A 15,884-nucleotide genomic window follows, 5' to 3' on the forward strand; every position below is an offset into this window, starting at 1 on the left:
TCCCTCTCACTAAAAACACCCAATAATTATGCATGCAATACCTGCGTAAGACCTACGGCAGTGGCGTAGGGGCATGTGCCACCATCATCTGAAATTTTAGAAAGACCCGGTGCCCCCCAATCATGGTCAGTGCCCCCCCCAATATGATGACCCAAACTACGTCTGGCAGAAGTTTTGTCAGCGTTATATTTCAGCTGTTAAAAAACCCACAGCACCTTCGGCGGTGCAAAAAAACCCTTTTGTCGTCTGTGGCAGCAAAAAAAAACTTGCCTCAACCTCTCCTTCCAGCCCCCCTACAATTCAATTGGTGCATCCCTAATGCAGGTTATTTCCATGCTGTCTCACGATACATTTATGCATATGGGACCATCAAAACGATACCTTTAAGGCAATTAAGCCAGTATTTTTCTGAGGTAGTTAGTGAGTGCATGGAAGTTAATTTGATAAAAATCCACTAAGGTGTTCTATTACGGAAATAATGAGCTCTTAAATATTCGTTGCAAGTTAGCCCATAACTTACAAACTCAATATCTTCGCTTAGGAATGTCCGATTTCATTGGGGAAAACAGCGTTGTGGAGCAAAATATCTCTAAATTTAAGATATGTAAAAACCCTTAAAATTGATAACCTGCCCAAAAGTGCCCTTTTGACATGGCATGTCACATATGAAGCTCTATAGCCAGCATCCCTAATGCAGGTTATTTCCATGCTGTCTCACGATACATTTATGCATATGGGACCATCAAAACGATACCTTTAAGGCAATTAAGCCAGTATTTTTCTGAGGTAGTTAGTGAGTGCATGGAAGTTAATTTGATAAAAATCCACTAAGGTGTTCTATTACGGAAATAATGAGCTCTTAAATATTCGTTGCAAGTTAGCCCATAACTTACAAACTCAATATCTTCGCTTAGGAATGTCCGATTTCATTGGGGAAAACAGCGTTGTGGAGCAAAATATCTCTAAATTTAAGATATGTAAAACCCTTAAAATTGATAACCTGCCCAAAAGTGCCCTTTTGACATGGCATGTCACATATGAAGCTCTATAGCCAGCACGCATAATAACATATTGGACTGTGGATACACATTATCTTGAGAATAAAGGTAGGCATGTTGAGAACACATCCATTGGTTGATTGAATGTCTAATTTTATCCTTCTCATTATATCTATGCCTATATTTGTTCTAATTCCTATGCAAAGTATATCGTAGTAGATATCATCATGTTATGTAATAATTATAGTCTCACCCTGCCTAGTGCAAATTCATGACACGCTTCGGCTTCAGTACTATGCAGAAGGAGATATTATTAAATTAATCAGCTTCCGATGTTTTAACAAGTCAGTATTGGGATGTGGGTGGTAATAGTTTTATTTTTGGTATGGTTTTTGTTAATATTGTTTTAATTCCTATGCAAAGTATATCGCAGTGATATCATTGTGTTATATCACTTTTCTCCGACTCAGTACAAATTCAAGAAACCTTTTTATGTAGGAGATATTTAGCTTGGGATGTGGGTGGTTCCAGTGCTATTTTTGGTCTGGTTTTTGTTAATTTTTCACTTTCTATGCTTTGTTGTTATTATCATTATTATTACCCCGTAATTATTGTTATGAATATGGGAAACCATTTACATGGAAACCATATGTTGTGAAAAATATGTGTGGGTTGATTAAATCCGCATTGTTAAGTAATTTTTATGTAAAGGACGTAAACTGGGGGTCTAGTGAACTAAAAATTGGGTCAAATTAATTTATTGGCTGTGGGGCTAAAAATAAAATCAAAATTTTTCAAAATTTGAGCTTAAAGAGCTACAGCTGTCAGAGTTTGAGGCTCAAAGAACTGAAGCATGGCCCAAATGTGGGCTGCACATACCTGCACAACCTTTGCATGTGAGCCCCCCTCCGGGGTTCTCATCCCCATTTTCTCTGAGACTAGCAGGCACATGCCGGGGGGCTTAGGGGGCTGCAGCGGCCCGGGGTCTTAAAAAAGAGAAAGTGAGAGAGGTCTCGTCTTACCCTAATTGTGGGGACATGAAACAGTTTTTCACAATATAAGTGGGGACACAAATTACTATAAGTAGGCCAGAAAAGAGAGAAGATGCCATTTTACAGAGTGGGGACTATAGGTACAAAATGTAGGAGGTCCCCACGAATCTCATCGTTTTACGTGCAGAGAGAGAGGGTGTAGGGTATGGTGGTAGGAGAGATTTTGACTCCAGACTGGGGGTCACAAGTTCTAGTCCGCACTTTGTGTGAGAGTATTTTGGTCTCTCATTCTCTTAAGGAAGCATATGTAGGAGGTGAGAGTCTCGTATGTCTAATAGAAATAGGGGGCGCTCTATCACCTGGGAACCAAGGGAGAACAGTGCCAGTGCATTGATTGGTCACCCCAGGTTAAATAAGAAATAAATAAATAAATAAATAAATTGATTAGTGACATCAAAATAATGCTAACACCTATGGTTACCGCGTTCTAATTCTGAGGGGGCCACATCCCCTTCAGACACCCCTTGTGACGCCAATGTTTAACCCTTCACAATTTTTTGTTCATACTTCAGCCCCCCCGGTCTTGGTTTTTGGGCACGCCCCTTACAAGTAGTCTCAGTGTTTTCTTGAGTTGGTCCATTTCATACTTGTGAGGAAAGATCAAATTTCAAAGTTCAAATCTTTCTTAATCTTAAAATACTCCCAACATAGTAACATATGATTTCCACCATTTGATATTTAACTAAATATGCAGACTTCTCCATTATTACTAGTTTTGTCCAGCACATCCCTTTTTAAAGGGCTTTCATCTGAACTCAATTGCCTGGCATTTGATTCAGAATGAGATATTAAAGCCACAAAAATCGATAAAATGGCTGACACACATCACTCTGTATCAAGGTGAATCCATTGCTGTAAAGAAATATATTATTAGAATAACACTCAGCATTCCTCTTGACTTGGTTTCAATATAGCCTTATCTAGGTAATTAGAATTGGCAAAACCCTGGGGCAAAACTGTCTTGAAAGGATTCACAAAACAGTCATTGAATAGATGTAAACAGTTGGAACAGAGTGTTATACATGGTCACTGTTAAAGGTATAGTGAGTGATTTGCTCAACAAGAAAAAGCTTATATTTTGGAATTTTCCGGGGAATTTTAACCATCTTTCGAACACTGACTTGATTGTGTCATCATGGGCAGCATACTTCTTCAATTACTGATTGGTTTGCCATCATCCGCCCTGCTGGCCACAGTTCCATCCCGTGGTGGTGTGCTCTAATTCAGGAGAGGGTCATAGATGTGACTTTAATGCTAGGTCCCCTCGTCCCTATTCATAATGGCCAGACCTCTTCTCTATATAGCAAGTCAGCTCTTGCTGATCATGCCTCAAAAGGCTGCCTTGTGTGATTTTTATTTACATTCTTGTATTTCATGTTGTTGTAAATATAATTCAACATGCTTCTTTCTTCTATAAATGGACATGAGATTGTAATATTTTGATGATACCTCAAAACTAATATATAAAGTTAATTTTACAGATTATCTCATCACGATTAGATGACAAACATAAATAAAATCACAAAAGGCAGCCTTTTGAGATATGACAGTATGTGAAGCAGACAACAATATGTACCAAATACGTCCCCTTCCCGGGTTCATCAATTAGTTATTTTCCAGTATTGTTGCTTACATTATTAGCATTATCTTTGCTTATTTCAGGACAAATATTTCATGATAGCTGACCAATGCAAACAGATGGACAAACTCAACACAAGAGAGACAACAGGAGTGCCTAACTTCAGGAAATCCGACGGGGGTTATCCTGTATATGGAATGGGACAACCAACACGTAATGGACTGAGTCGCCTCATGGATGATCTGCAGAGAGAAGGCTGCCCGGTAAGTATACACAAAAATGAGAGATAAGATTAACTCTAGTCAACCAGATAAACATACCTTGGCGGGGAGCAACCAACGTTGCGGCCAGAACCACTGACCTTCAGCTGGTTTGTGATGTTACACAATTTATACACAAAATGTTTGCCAAGGTTAAAGCCTATTATGCAATAATTGATTATACTTGATATGACTTACTCCATTATCTGTACCCTTTTTCAACACTTTTGAATAAAATGATTCAAGTTCAAGCATGTCAGGGACTGACCCCAACATGGTAGCTAGGGCTAGCAGCATTGGACATACTTCTGCTATCTACTGAAGATAGCAACAGTCACAGATAGCCAATTGGCTTTTCCTGTTGATATTAGGCTAAAATTAAAATGTATGTTAGTTTAACCATCAGCTTATGATTAAACTGAGTTTCCATGGTTCTGACTTTTTCATGAATTGCTTTCACCAACAGGGCCATGCATAAGGCATTTACAACATACACTGTAAAAAACTACGGATAGCACTTAATAAACACTGTAACATGTTTATTATATTCTACACATAAGGCCCAGTAAAATAAAAAGCATGTTTCACGTCCGGATTTTTGAAAAAAAGGAGGAGGAGGGGGCTTTTTATTTTTTATTTTTTACCGCAAAATTGGCGTAAATACCCATAATTAGAAGCTATTAGAGCTGTTTTAGCGTATACACAAATAATGCCTGGAAAAAGGAGGAGGCCTCTTTTTATTTGTTGTTCTGAGAGGTAGACCCCCTCTCATTATCTCAAAACCTTCTAAAAGTGTTTCTTGTGTATTAGCAAGGCTATATAAAGCATCTCTACTTCCTAGACATATTTTTTGAAAAGTTATAACTGAATTTCAAAAAATAAAAAAATAATTGAAGAAACCTCAAAAAAGGAAGCGGGAGGGGACGTGAAACATGTTTATTTTTTTATTTGGCCTAAATATAGGAGGCATTGCATACGATTAACACTACAACACTTTTATAGAAGGATTTATTGATGGATTAGTAATACTTTAACATGTTTATCAGTGATATAAACGTGTTGGAGTGTTTATATTTTATCACAAATACCTCTATATAAACATGTTACAGTGTTAATCGTATGAAACGGCTCCTATACTTGTACGTGTAAAATATAAAAATAAACATGTTTTAGTGTTTATGAAGTGTTATCAGTTGTTTGAATACTGGCTTCCTTGACTCATTTGATATTAAGAAGTATGCTGCAGTTTTTCATTTAAATGGCAAAAACTGCACAAATTACGGCTCCTGCCATCCACCCACCATTTAAATCCCAACTTCATTAGTTCTGGTAGCAATACAGGAATATATTAAATTAAAATCTGCTTTGATTTGGAGCAAGTGAGAGTTGACCACTAGTAACCCTGTGTAGACTTAATCATGCACAATGAATTTATGTTAATCCACAGACATATTTAATTATTCAGTCTCATTCGGAATTGCATAATGTAATCAGTATACCAGACGGATGGGTCATTCATTACCCGCTTGTGAAAACAAGAATGGTCTTTAAAAAGACAGTCATTGCCTTTAAAGAATGAATGGATGTGTTTGCACAATAAGCTTATGGGAAGTGGTCATTCTTGAGTTAGTTAATTAGTTTTTGAATAGCATTTGTATATCCATTGAAAAGTAGAAGTGTTTGAGTTCATTTCATAATCATAGGGCTGGCAAATGTTTGTTGTCTCTATACAATGCAAGTAGATAGACTTCCACGACAAGAATTCATATTAAGTTACAGTATGAAAATTATTAATTTAGACTTCAACACTACTTGTTTATTTCACTTACCGGGAGCGCTTTTGAGGAACTTCCTCGTCATCAGCCGATGTTGTTAGCTCTAATGGTTTCTTGGAAACGGTTAAGGACCAACCTGATCAGGTGACATCACACTTAATGACGTCACCAAGCAGTCAAGTTAGCTCAATCGATAAGGCGTTCGACTATGGTGCGAGAGGTTATGAGTTCGAACCCTGGCGGTGCCTAGTACGCTCTCTTGGAAAAATTGAGTTAGCTTGATATTCCCCTGGACAAGGAACTCACTGCTAATTTGTCCCGTTGTAACCCGTACAAAACTCGGGGAGCTGATCCTGGTTGCGAAGGTTATTTGTGGAATGTCTAGGGTGTGCGCTCTTGAAGCAGCAAAGTCCCTGATTTGTTGTTAAATGGTTTATAGAATGATGTGGGCCATAGTGGTCAGCGACAACCTGTAAAGTGTGCTGAGGCTTGTGGATCAACGTCTAGGCGTTGTGCCTGTGCGTAGCGCACTATTAATCACTGCGCTTTTTTTTTTTAAACACAAAACACACACAAAAAATTAGGTCTTTTTGGGAAAAAATCCATATCTTCAATATGAAAGGTCAAAATGTTTAATTGATTGTCAGCTTTTCCTCCCAGCTACATACACTTTAAGACTATATCATTAAATTTATAAAATTTACTTCGAGGACTGTTATATCTCAAAAATGTGAAAAATATCAAATTTTATTAATTTGTCATAAAATTTGTATTATATCGTGAATTTCATAAAATGAAAATTATTTGATATCAGAAAGACATTCTTCGTATTCAGAATGCAATTCGATAGGTTTGATGTGCTCTCATGTCCCACACAAAATACTGTTGAAACGCTCAAAACGCTCATTCCAGTTCCCTTATTGCGCTGATATCAAACAACTTTACTGGACAACGAGAGACAGCCCCTTGTCTTCCCCTGATTTGAATTAGATTCAAGCCATTTAGCCCATACTTCATTGTTCTGTGTGCTAGCTATAGGCTTCAACATAAAAAGTCAAAGTTATGAGATATTTTCTAAAAATATCAAGAGCTATCTTAAGAACCACTGAACCAATACTTTGCTTGTTTGTACTCATTTTAAAGTATTTCTCATGCTGAATCCAAATATGGACATGAAAATTTATAATTCTGAAATTTTTGAATTAAGAAAAAATAGACTTGTCTTCTATAGTTGACATCTGCACGTAGACACCCAACTATTGATCTGCGTGCTTCACACTGTTTTACTGGAGCAGAATTTGATATAAGCTTGTCAGAAATCCATTTGTATTAGGGTTGAAAATTGATCAAGTTAAGCACATAAGAATGCAATAAATCATAATTATATTACTTGTAGTTCATCATTTAATAGCTGCTAATCAATACATACAAGTTTTATTTGTATAAAAGATGCATTTTGATTCCAATAAAAATTCTAATATAATTTAGCAATTAAGTGAGTGAGTAGAAGTTAAAGTTTACAATTATTGTTTTTGTCCATGCAATTTTGCGATTGTGGCAGTTAGTCCAGCAAATGGCAGTTTTTAAGTTGACTTTAACATAATATGGCATGGAAGTTCCTGCATTTTATTGGGTGGGGCATTTATTAGAGAGGGGACATTTATTACAGGAAATATGGTAGTCTTTTTAAACAGAGAAATAGTTTAAATTGAATCCTATCCACACGGGTATCAGTGGCGTACCGTGGCCTCTCCTACCCCGGGGGTCTGAAGAAAAGGATTATAGGTGCTAGCGCCCTAAAAGCAACATATTTTGATGTATAGTACCATTTTTCACAATTTTTATGCTGGACCACCGGAGGTATATTATGTTTCCTGGTTGTCCGTCCGTCCGAGTGCAATTTCTCAGAACTGGTAAGGCGTATAGTGATGCAATTTGGTGGAGGGGTGGCAATTGGCGGTCTCCAAATTTTAGCATGTTTTCGTTGGAAAATATGGTAATTAAGTACCTAATTTGCATCATTTATGCATGTCAAGCAAATGTCCGTCCGAGCTTGAGAGTGCAATTTCTCGGAACTGGTAAGACATATTGTGATGCAATTTGGTGGAGGGGTAGCAATTGGTGGTCTGCAAATTTTAGCTGGTTTTCGCCGCAAAATATGGTAATTCAGTACCTAATTTGCATAATTTATGCAAGGAAAGGAAAATAACCTTGTGCACAGATTATCTGGAGATCTGTACGAGTTACAGTGATGAAACTTGGCGGACAGTAGCGCAGCCAGAAGTTCTTGATCTGATTTGCTTTTCAGTGCAAAATATGCGCAATCGCAAGGTCATTGTGAGGTCATTTGGGGTCATCCGGGGTCAAATTGCCATATATTATTTCAGGTTCATGAAATTTGGTGGGAACGACCACTGTAGGAAGACAAAAATGTCAAGGTCATTTTGGGGTCATCCAAGGTCATCCAAGGTCAAATCGCCATAGATTGTCGCAGATTCATGAAATTTTGTGGGGACGACCACTGAAGCAAGGCAAAAATGTCAAGGTCATTTTGGGGTCATTCGGGGTCATCTGGGGTCAAATTGCCATAGACTGCTGCAGGTTCATGAAATATGGTGGGAACGCCCTCCTTAGTGAGGCAGATAATGTGAAGGTCATTTTTGGGTCAAGTGAAATTGCACAGGTTACAACGATGCGCGTCAAGGTGGGAGGTATTGCGGCCGACGCTTTGCGTCGAGAACCGCGCAGGTCGAGAACCGTGAAATTCTAGTTTATACTTTTTCAAATTTTTTCCGCCCTTTTTTCCTTCTTCCGCTGCCCCTTCGTATTGGCTGCCCCCTACTTTTATCGTGGGGCTCGCGCCCCCAAACCCCCCCCCAAAATATGCGCATGGGTGTCAACTGCAGGTGACAAGTTTTGAAATTTCTTTAAAAATTCAAAAAGCCTAGTATTGGTTATAAAGATAGCTATATTGATATTTTGAGAAAATATATCGAAACTAACTTTTTATGTTGACGCCTATGGCCAGCATGCAGAGGATTAAGAGCTATGTTATTTTGATAGCTTGGATATGTGGTTCATGGAATTCAGCATCAAGTGGTTACGTAATTCTCTTGGTTACCGGATCACGCTACTTTGGTATGCCTTCGAGTGCCATATACTTTATGTGGTGATCATTTCGATCGTGGTTCATTACTCTAGCGCGTGATCCCGTTGACATAGTAACATTACGTAACTTCGATACTGAATATGGTTGCTGGGTTCCCATGACTTTTTTTTTTAAGTGACTTTTTATGAGAAAAAAAAAAATGGAAAATGACTCATTTTGTGGGACCCAAAGATGATCAAAGGTGTACTGCAAATTTGATTAGTCTTGTTTTCAGGGATTCTTTATGGCAAGTTATAATTATGATACGCGACCTGGTTTAATTTCTTGTTTAATGGTATAGACCTAAATATACTACATTTTTGTACACAAAACCAGCAAAATGGCAAGGTGCCCTATGACTGGCTAGTAAACACATTTCACTTAATATCCGACTGTCTCAGTAGAAAAATACAAGCTCTTATATCTGCACCAACTATTATAGTAGCATCGATGCCTTAGGTATATGTACAGTAAAATAACAATTTTCGTACCAAGTAAATTTTTACACATTTCGTGCAATTTCAATCTTACATCAGTGAAAAATCTAAAATGTTAAGGTTTGCTTTTTAGTGTGTTAGTATCTGTATGAAATTTTAAATAATAAGGGAGAGTAACCTTGTTTGAAAACTTACTCTTGGAACGCAAAATTATTTGCCTGAAAGTGGGATTTTTTATGCATCATATTGGATCAATGAGTGCTTGACAAGATCAACTCCACGCCAACCATATTGGGCTGTTCCAGTTAAAATCCACACTCCCCCTGTGGAAGATTTAGGAAATATCTTCCACAGGTGGAGTATGTTTTTCAAATGTAATTGGTCAGGGTTAATCATTTTGAAACCCATACTTCCCTTGTATTATGGCCTTATCTATATCTTCCACAACTGGAGTAAGGATTTCAAATGGAAGTTCCCCAATTGTCTATTATATTTGCAACCCATACTCCCACTGTGACAGACTTGAGCTAAATCTTCCACAGGGGGAGTGTGGATTTTCAATAGAAAAGCCCTTTGTAATAGATGTGACCTTTTAGCTTTCCAGTCGGCAATAGTGACCCTATACATATCTCGAGAGTGCTGGAAATCTGGCGTTTTACTATGATAAGCGAGGAAATATAAAGTGTATGGCTATCATACATCGTAGCCTATTATGTTGTGTAAGCTTAGCGCACCGCCATGTGATACAACGTGATTAATGGTGATCTAATGCAAATTGCCACGCCATTAATGCCACAAATTGACATCACCATGGTTACAGCCTGTCACTAACAATACTATTACATGTTACTAGGAAACCACACTTTGTATCGGGAAAAGGAAGAAGTGTTTATAATGGATTGATGCATATATGGTACATGCATGCCCACCACCTTTTCTTATTTTAATCAGAAGACTTACGATGGTCAATGCAGCAATTATAAGATATAATAAGATGATTCCTAGTATTAGATTTTGTGATATTTTAATTTAGTTTAATTCCTGGAAGTAATGATTTACTGTTTCTTAATTGCAACATGTACATCATCCACAAACAAACAAGGAAGGAAAGAGGTACATTTTCTGGTGGGGGCAGTGTCGGCACCAGGAATTTTTTTTTGGGGGGTCATTAGTGGGGGCTAAGTGAATTTCAGGGGGTAAAATCAGCCAATTTTGCACAAAAAGTGGAATTTTTTGTAATTTTGGGTCTGCTACTTCTAAGGTGCGATATCACTATTAAATTAGGAATAAGGTTCGCTAGTTCTAAGGTTCAATATCACTCATTTTAAATCAGGTTCGCTAGTTCTAAGGTTTGATAGCTCTCATTTAAGATAAGGTTCGCTATCACTAATTTTAATTAAGGTCCACTATATCTAATTTTAATTAAAGTTTGCTATCTCTAATTTTAAAAAGGTTGGCTATCTCTAATTTTAGAAATGGCGAACCTTATTTGAAATTTGAGATAGCGAACCTTAGATATAGTGAACCTTATTCGGCTTAACCACTTGCAGACTTTGTTAGCACATCTATGACACTAACAAAGGTGCCAAAATCTAAATTTTGATTATTTTTACGATATTGCGGATGATCAAATTTGGGCTAAATGAGATAGCAAAGCTTATTTAAAATAGCCAAAAATGCAATTTACCTATAGCGAGGAACAAGAGTATTTGTCCAACAACTTGTTTCAATGAGCATAGCAACACTGCTTCATGTAAAATGTCTTATTTTATCTTTAACATACGGCTTTTGGCTTAACCACTAGCAGGCTATACTATGTTAGCTGCACATCTATGACACTAACAAAGTCGCAAAATCTGAATTTTGATTAATTTTACGATACTACGGATATGAGCAAATCACTGAATAGGCATTTAAGGTTACGTCTTCCATAGGGGTGTATGGATTTCACACAGAATAGCCTAACACACAACCAAATCATAAGAAAATTCAGGCTCTTTCAATCCTTTACTAAGTACAGCATTATTATGTGACTTGTGTAACAGAAGAATACAATCATATCCCAATGGCTTGACATTATGCGTGTAAGTGTTGTAAGCTTCCTTTGATGGGCGTATATGAAATTCAGGGATATAAACACTTTGTATAAGGCGGAAATTAACAAATGAATACTATTACTTGAGCACTGTAGAGCATGCAGCAATTTTAACTAGGAATGCTGCAATTTCATCTAACAATTTTCTTCTTGTGAAGATCAAAGCAACATTAAACTGATATTTATATGTAGTCATTTTGCCAGAAAAATAGATCTCAATTTTGACATCCTTAAGTTTTGAAATATTTCTCAAAATATCAAGAGCTATCTTAAGAACTACTGAACCAATACCAGGCTTGTTTGTACTCATTTTAATGCATTTTTCATGCTGATTCCAAATATCGTCATGAAAATTTACATTTCTGAAATTTTTGAATTAAAAAAAAAAAATTGAAACATGTCGTCTGCAGTCGACACCCGCATGAAGAGAGTTAATTGCTCTCACAGAATGCCATAAACTGAAAGTGTCAGCCCTATGCCTATACCCATTTCATATTGAACTGCCCCCTCCCTCGATGAAAAGCTCTGCGGTTTGGTTTTCATTTAATATTATTATGTATTGAACATGAAACAAGGGTGTTTATGTGAAACCTTTTATGTTAGTGCACAAAATGTGTATGATCATGATGTGGTTGTTTTTTCATGAAAGGAAAGAAAATTATCTAGTCAAACATGATGGACTTTTCCTTGAATTATAATTAATCTAAATAGAATGAAAATGGATTCTTACTTTTTGTGTAGGCTGATTTTACCATCATCCAATCAAGTGTTAGTCATAATAATGCACAGTCAAATTGGGCTATTCCAGTTGAAATCCACACTACTCCTGTGGAAGATTTTGGAAATATCTACCACAGGGGGAGTATGTTTTTCGAATGTAATTGGTCAGGGTTAATCATTTTGAAACCCATACTCCCGCGCTGTATTATGGCTTTACCTATATCTTCCACAACTGGAGTTACCCAATTGTCTATTCTATTTGAAACTTTTACTCCCTCTGTGGAAGACTTTAACCAAATCTAAATGGATAGCCCATTGCATGTTGCATTATGATTTATATAAGATTTCAAACTTTTTATAGTGAATATTTTCGATCTCATTTTTCTGTTAAAAAGGATTTGTCCCCAACTGCAGTCGGTAAAAGTTTGAAAATCAATGAAATGAAGGTTTTACAAGAGTTTCAGAGAATCATTAAAGATTCTTCAGAGTGCCCTAAGATCCATAAATTGTTCTTTCTAAGAACCATCAAGGTGTTTTTTAGAAACCATTAAAATGGTTCTAGATGGTTCTTTCTAAGAACCATCAAGGTGTTCCTTCTAAGAACTATCAAGATGGTTCAAGGTGTATCTTTCTAAGAACCATCAAGGTGGTTCTTTCTAAGAACTGTCTAGGTGGTTCTTTCTAAGAATCATCAAAGGGGAGGGGGGTACATGGCAATGAAGCGGCCGTCGAGTTGAGCAGGGGTGAGGGTGAAATTTGTAGTGTCAGAGAGGGCTTGTCACCTCAGCACTGAGCCAGTGGTATAAATACAAAAGATATCGACCAATTCATTTTAAATTCTTTAAATGAATTTCAGCAATTTCAGAACACCTTCCTCCCCCCCAAAAAAAAAAAAAAGTTTGGATTCAAGCATATTTTCCTTGAAAATATTTGGAAGCACCCCCCAAAATCTTGCTATGGGCTTGCTTCAGTATGTCACATTATCCTGACACTCCCCATGTGGAAGATTTTGGAAATATATTCCACAGGGGGAGTATGAATTTCAAATGGAATGAACACATTACATGTAGGCAGATTCAGGATGAATCTTTCTCAGAGGGTGTATAAATTCCAAATGGAGCTGCCTAATGTGCTCATTTCATTTGAAAATCATACTCCCCCCGTGAAGATATTTCCAAAATCTTCCACAAGTTAAGAGTAGTATGAATTTTAAATGGAATAGCCCATTGAATGTGAATACTATGGATAACTGCATCGAGCGCAAAAATGCAAATAATTTTAGTGCCCCAGCAGTTAGAACTTTTACCCACCAGTTACCTCAAATTACCAAACTTTCCAATATTTACGCAAAAAATGTTGATTTCCCCCTTGAAATTCACTTTTCCCACATGCCCATTGCCCCCCCCCCCACCAAAACATTTCTGGTGCCGCCACTGATTTCACCCCATCGTTATTCGCCTGCATATTTTAAATTCACTTTGGTGACAAAGAGGTGGATGGACCATTAAAGTAGGGTCCCTTACTTTTTTAAAACTTTCTTTTTGCTTTGTAAATGACCTTAAAAACAGTAAAATTACCTAAACAAATTTCACTAGCTTTGCTCACATATTTTATATACATACAGTAAAAAAAACCAAATCCCCACAATACAAAGGCCCAAAGAACAGTGATGTTTTGGGGTTTTTTTTGTCAATTTAACCTATAACTTAAGAAAAATCCATGTAGATTTGTTTTTTCACTGATCTCAACACTTCTACTCCAGCAACTGTAAAAGTGCAAGGTGTTTTTTCGTAAGAACAAAATTAACAAAAGGGAAGAAAGCGGCATGTAGCTAATAATAGGTGTCAGTTCGGACAGACACCTTCAACATTGACTAGTAAGTGACGTTCAGTCTTATCATGTGCACTAGGTTATGTTAGTACATCTAGATACTCTTTACAAAAATGGAGAGAAAAAAACAGATTTTCAATGATTTTCTGATTTAGAAAATCACTGATAGTGTCTTTAAGTACAAATTGACCTTTTCGGTAATAACCATAATTCCTTGCTGGTAGACCTGATATGTCATCATTTGACGTAATGCCAAACGATGTATTGCACATCGGTATTGCGCATTGGCTTAACATCAAATGACGACATCTCAAGGGTAACAGCAAGGAATTGTGGGATTGACATACTGAAAAGGTCAACGCAGATTTAGAGTTTCTCTACCAGAAGTCAATTTGTGCCAAAATTCCTTCCCACAATGCAATATGCGTATTGCATAACAAAGAATATTGATTAACCTCCAAACTGTATCTATTGTTATGCAAAACGCTTATTGCATTGTGGGAAGGAATTTCGGCACAAATTGACTTCCGGTAGAGAAACTCTAAATCTGCGTATTACCCCAGTTTGTTACATTTCAAGGCGCCTAATTCCATGAATTATACATGCTGTTATTGTACGATGTTTATTTAAATTTTGATTGAAAATGTATGAGCCTGTGTATGAGTTGTTTTACTATAGTTTGCAAATTTAATTTATCAAATATTTCATTTCTGTATTTATAAAAGTTTATCTTGTATTAATGCATTTTTGAGTGTCTACTTAAATTTAGTTGCCATGCCGATTTCATGAATTAAACCAATGCAAATACAACAAGTGTTTACAAGGAACTATGGTCTTATTTGCTTAAAAAACATGGTTGTAATGATACTTGTTAAGGGGGTACTACACCCCTGGTCAATTTTGTGCCTATTTTTGCATTTTTCTCAAAAGTTATAGCACATTGGTGACAAGTAAGATATGTATATTATAGGGGCAAGGATTACAACTACTGCACTGAAAATTCAGTAACTCAAAACAAGTAGTTATTGATTTATTGATCAAATATTGGTTTTCCCTCATTTTTGACTGTAACTCCACAAATGGAGTATATCTTGGCCAGGATTGTTGGTCGTTTGGATGTAATCAATAACAGAATGTCATTAAAATATTAAAAATAGCCGTTCAACATTTGAAAAAAAATGCACTGTAGCAGGCTTGAAAAAGTTTCAAACACGAAAATTAACCCTAATTTACACACCTACACGTAAGACTTGACAATAGTCTATTTAGATCATCGTTGTCAAGCTCGAGGTGATTGACCCCGATGATTGACAGTTGGGAACGCGTAACTGAACGCGTAGCCATGGAAGCTATGGCGCCCCCATACGTGTGTCAAATTTTGTGGTTCGCAGCAGCTTCTGTACAGCATACCGTAGCGTGCAAATTTGGCCAAATTTGGAGAATCAGCGAATCACTGTCAACCCCCTGCACATTATCATCATAATGGCTTTTGGCCCCTGAACATGATTGAAACATAAATGTCTACATAGCAGGTTTTGCTTTAAACATGTTCAGGGGCCAATGACACATCTAGGAGGTTTTTCCTGTCCAACAACGATATTCAATTTAGGAATTTAAAAATGTGTGAATTATATTATTGTACCATCATGTTGATTTGTAGGAGCTAATAATAGTGGTATATATGCATGAAGTTGTGTTCACACTTTGAGTTACATCCAGTGTAAACTGTAAACTTACACTAACATTTATAAAAAAAATACCACAAATATTTCCCCTACTCCTACTGTGTGTCCACACCTAGCCTACTCCTAGCACTATAATGACGAGTAGTTCCACTAAGCATTCACATCTGGTCGGCGTAAACATCGGCTACAACTTCCGGTGTTTCTGCGACCCTTTTTTTTTTCCCAACCAGGCGAAATGTGATTTCTTAACTTCAGGCCATAAAAAGGTCAAACTTACATTGGATGCCAGGCTTAGCAGTGTTCAC

The 15,884-nt window shown here is 37.0% G+C and overlaps 1 protein-coding gene across 1 annotated transcript in view; it reads left to right on the forward strand.

Moving 5' to 3' along the window:
* LOC140159195 (paladin-like) overlaps nucleotides 1-15,884 on the forward strand; it is a 156,209-nt gene that overhangs the window by 41,309 nt on the left and 99,016 nt on the right. The window contains 1 exon segment of the mRNA XM_072182584.1: nucleotides 3,713-3,892. Within this exon segment, the coding sequence (XP_072038685.1) occupies nucleotides 3,713-3,892 (180 nt within the window).

This window comes from Amphiura filiformis, chromosome 8, assembly GCF_039555335.1.
Source record: "Amphiura filiformis chromosome 8, Afil_fr2py, whole genome shotgun sequence".
Lineage (NCBI taxonomy): Eukaryota > Metazoa > Echinodermata > Ophiuroidea > Amphilepidida > Amphiuridae > Amphiura > Amphiura filiformis.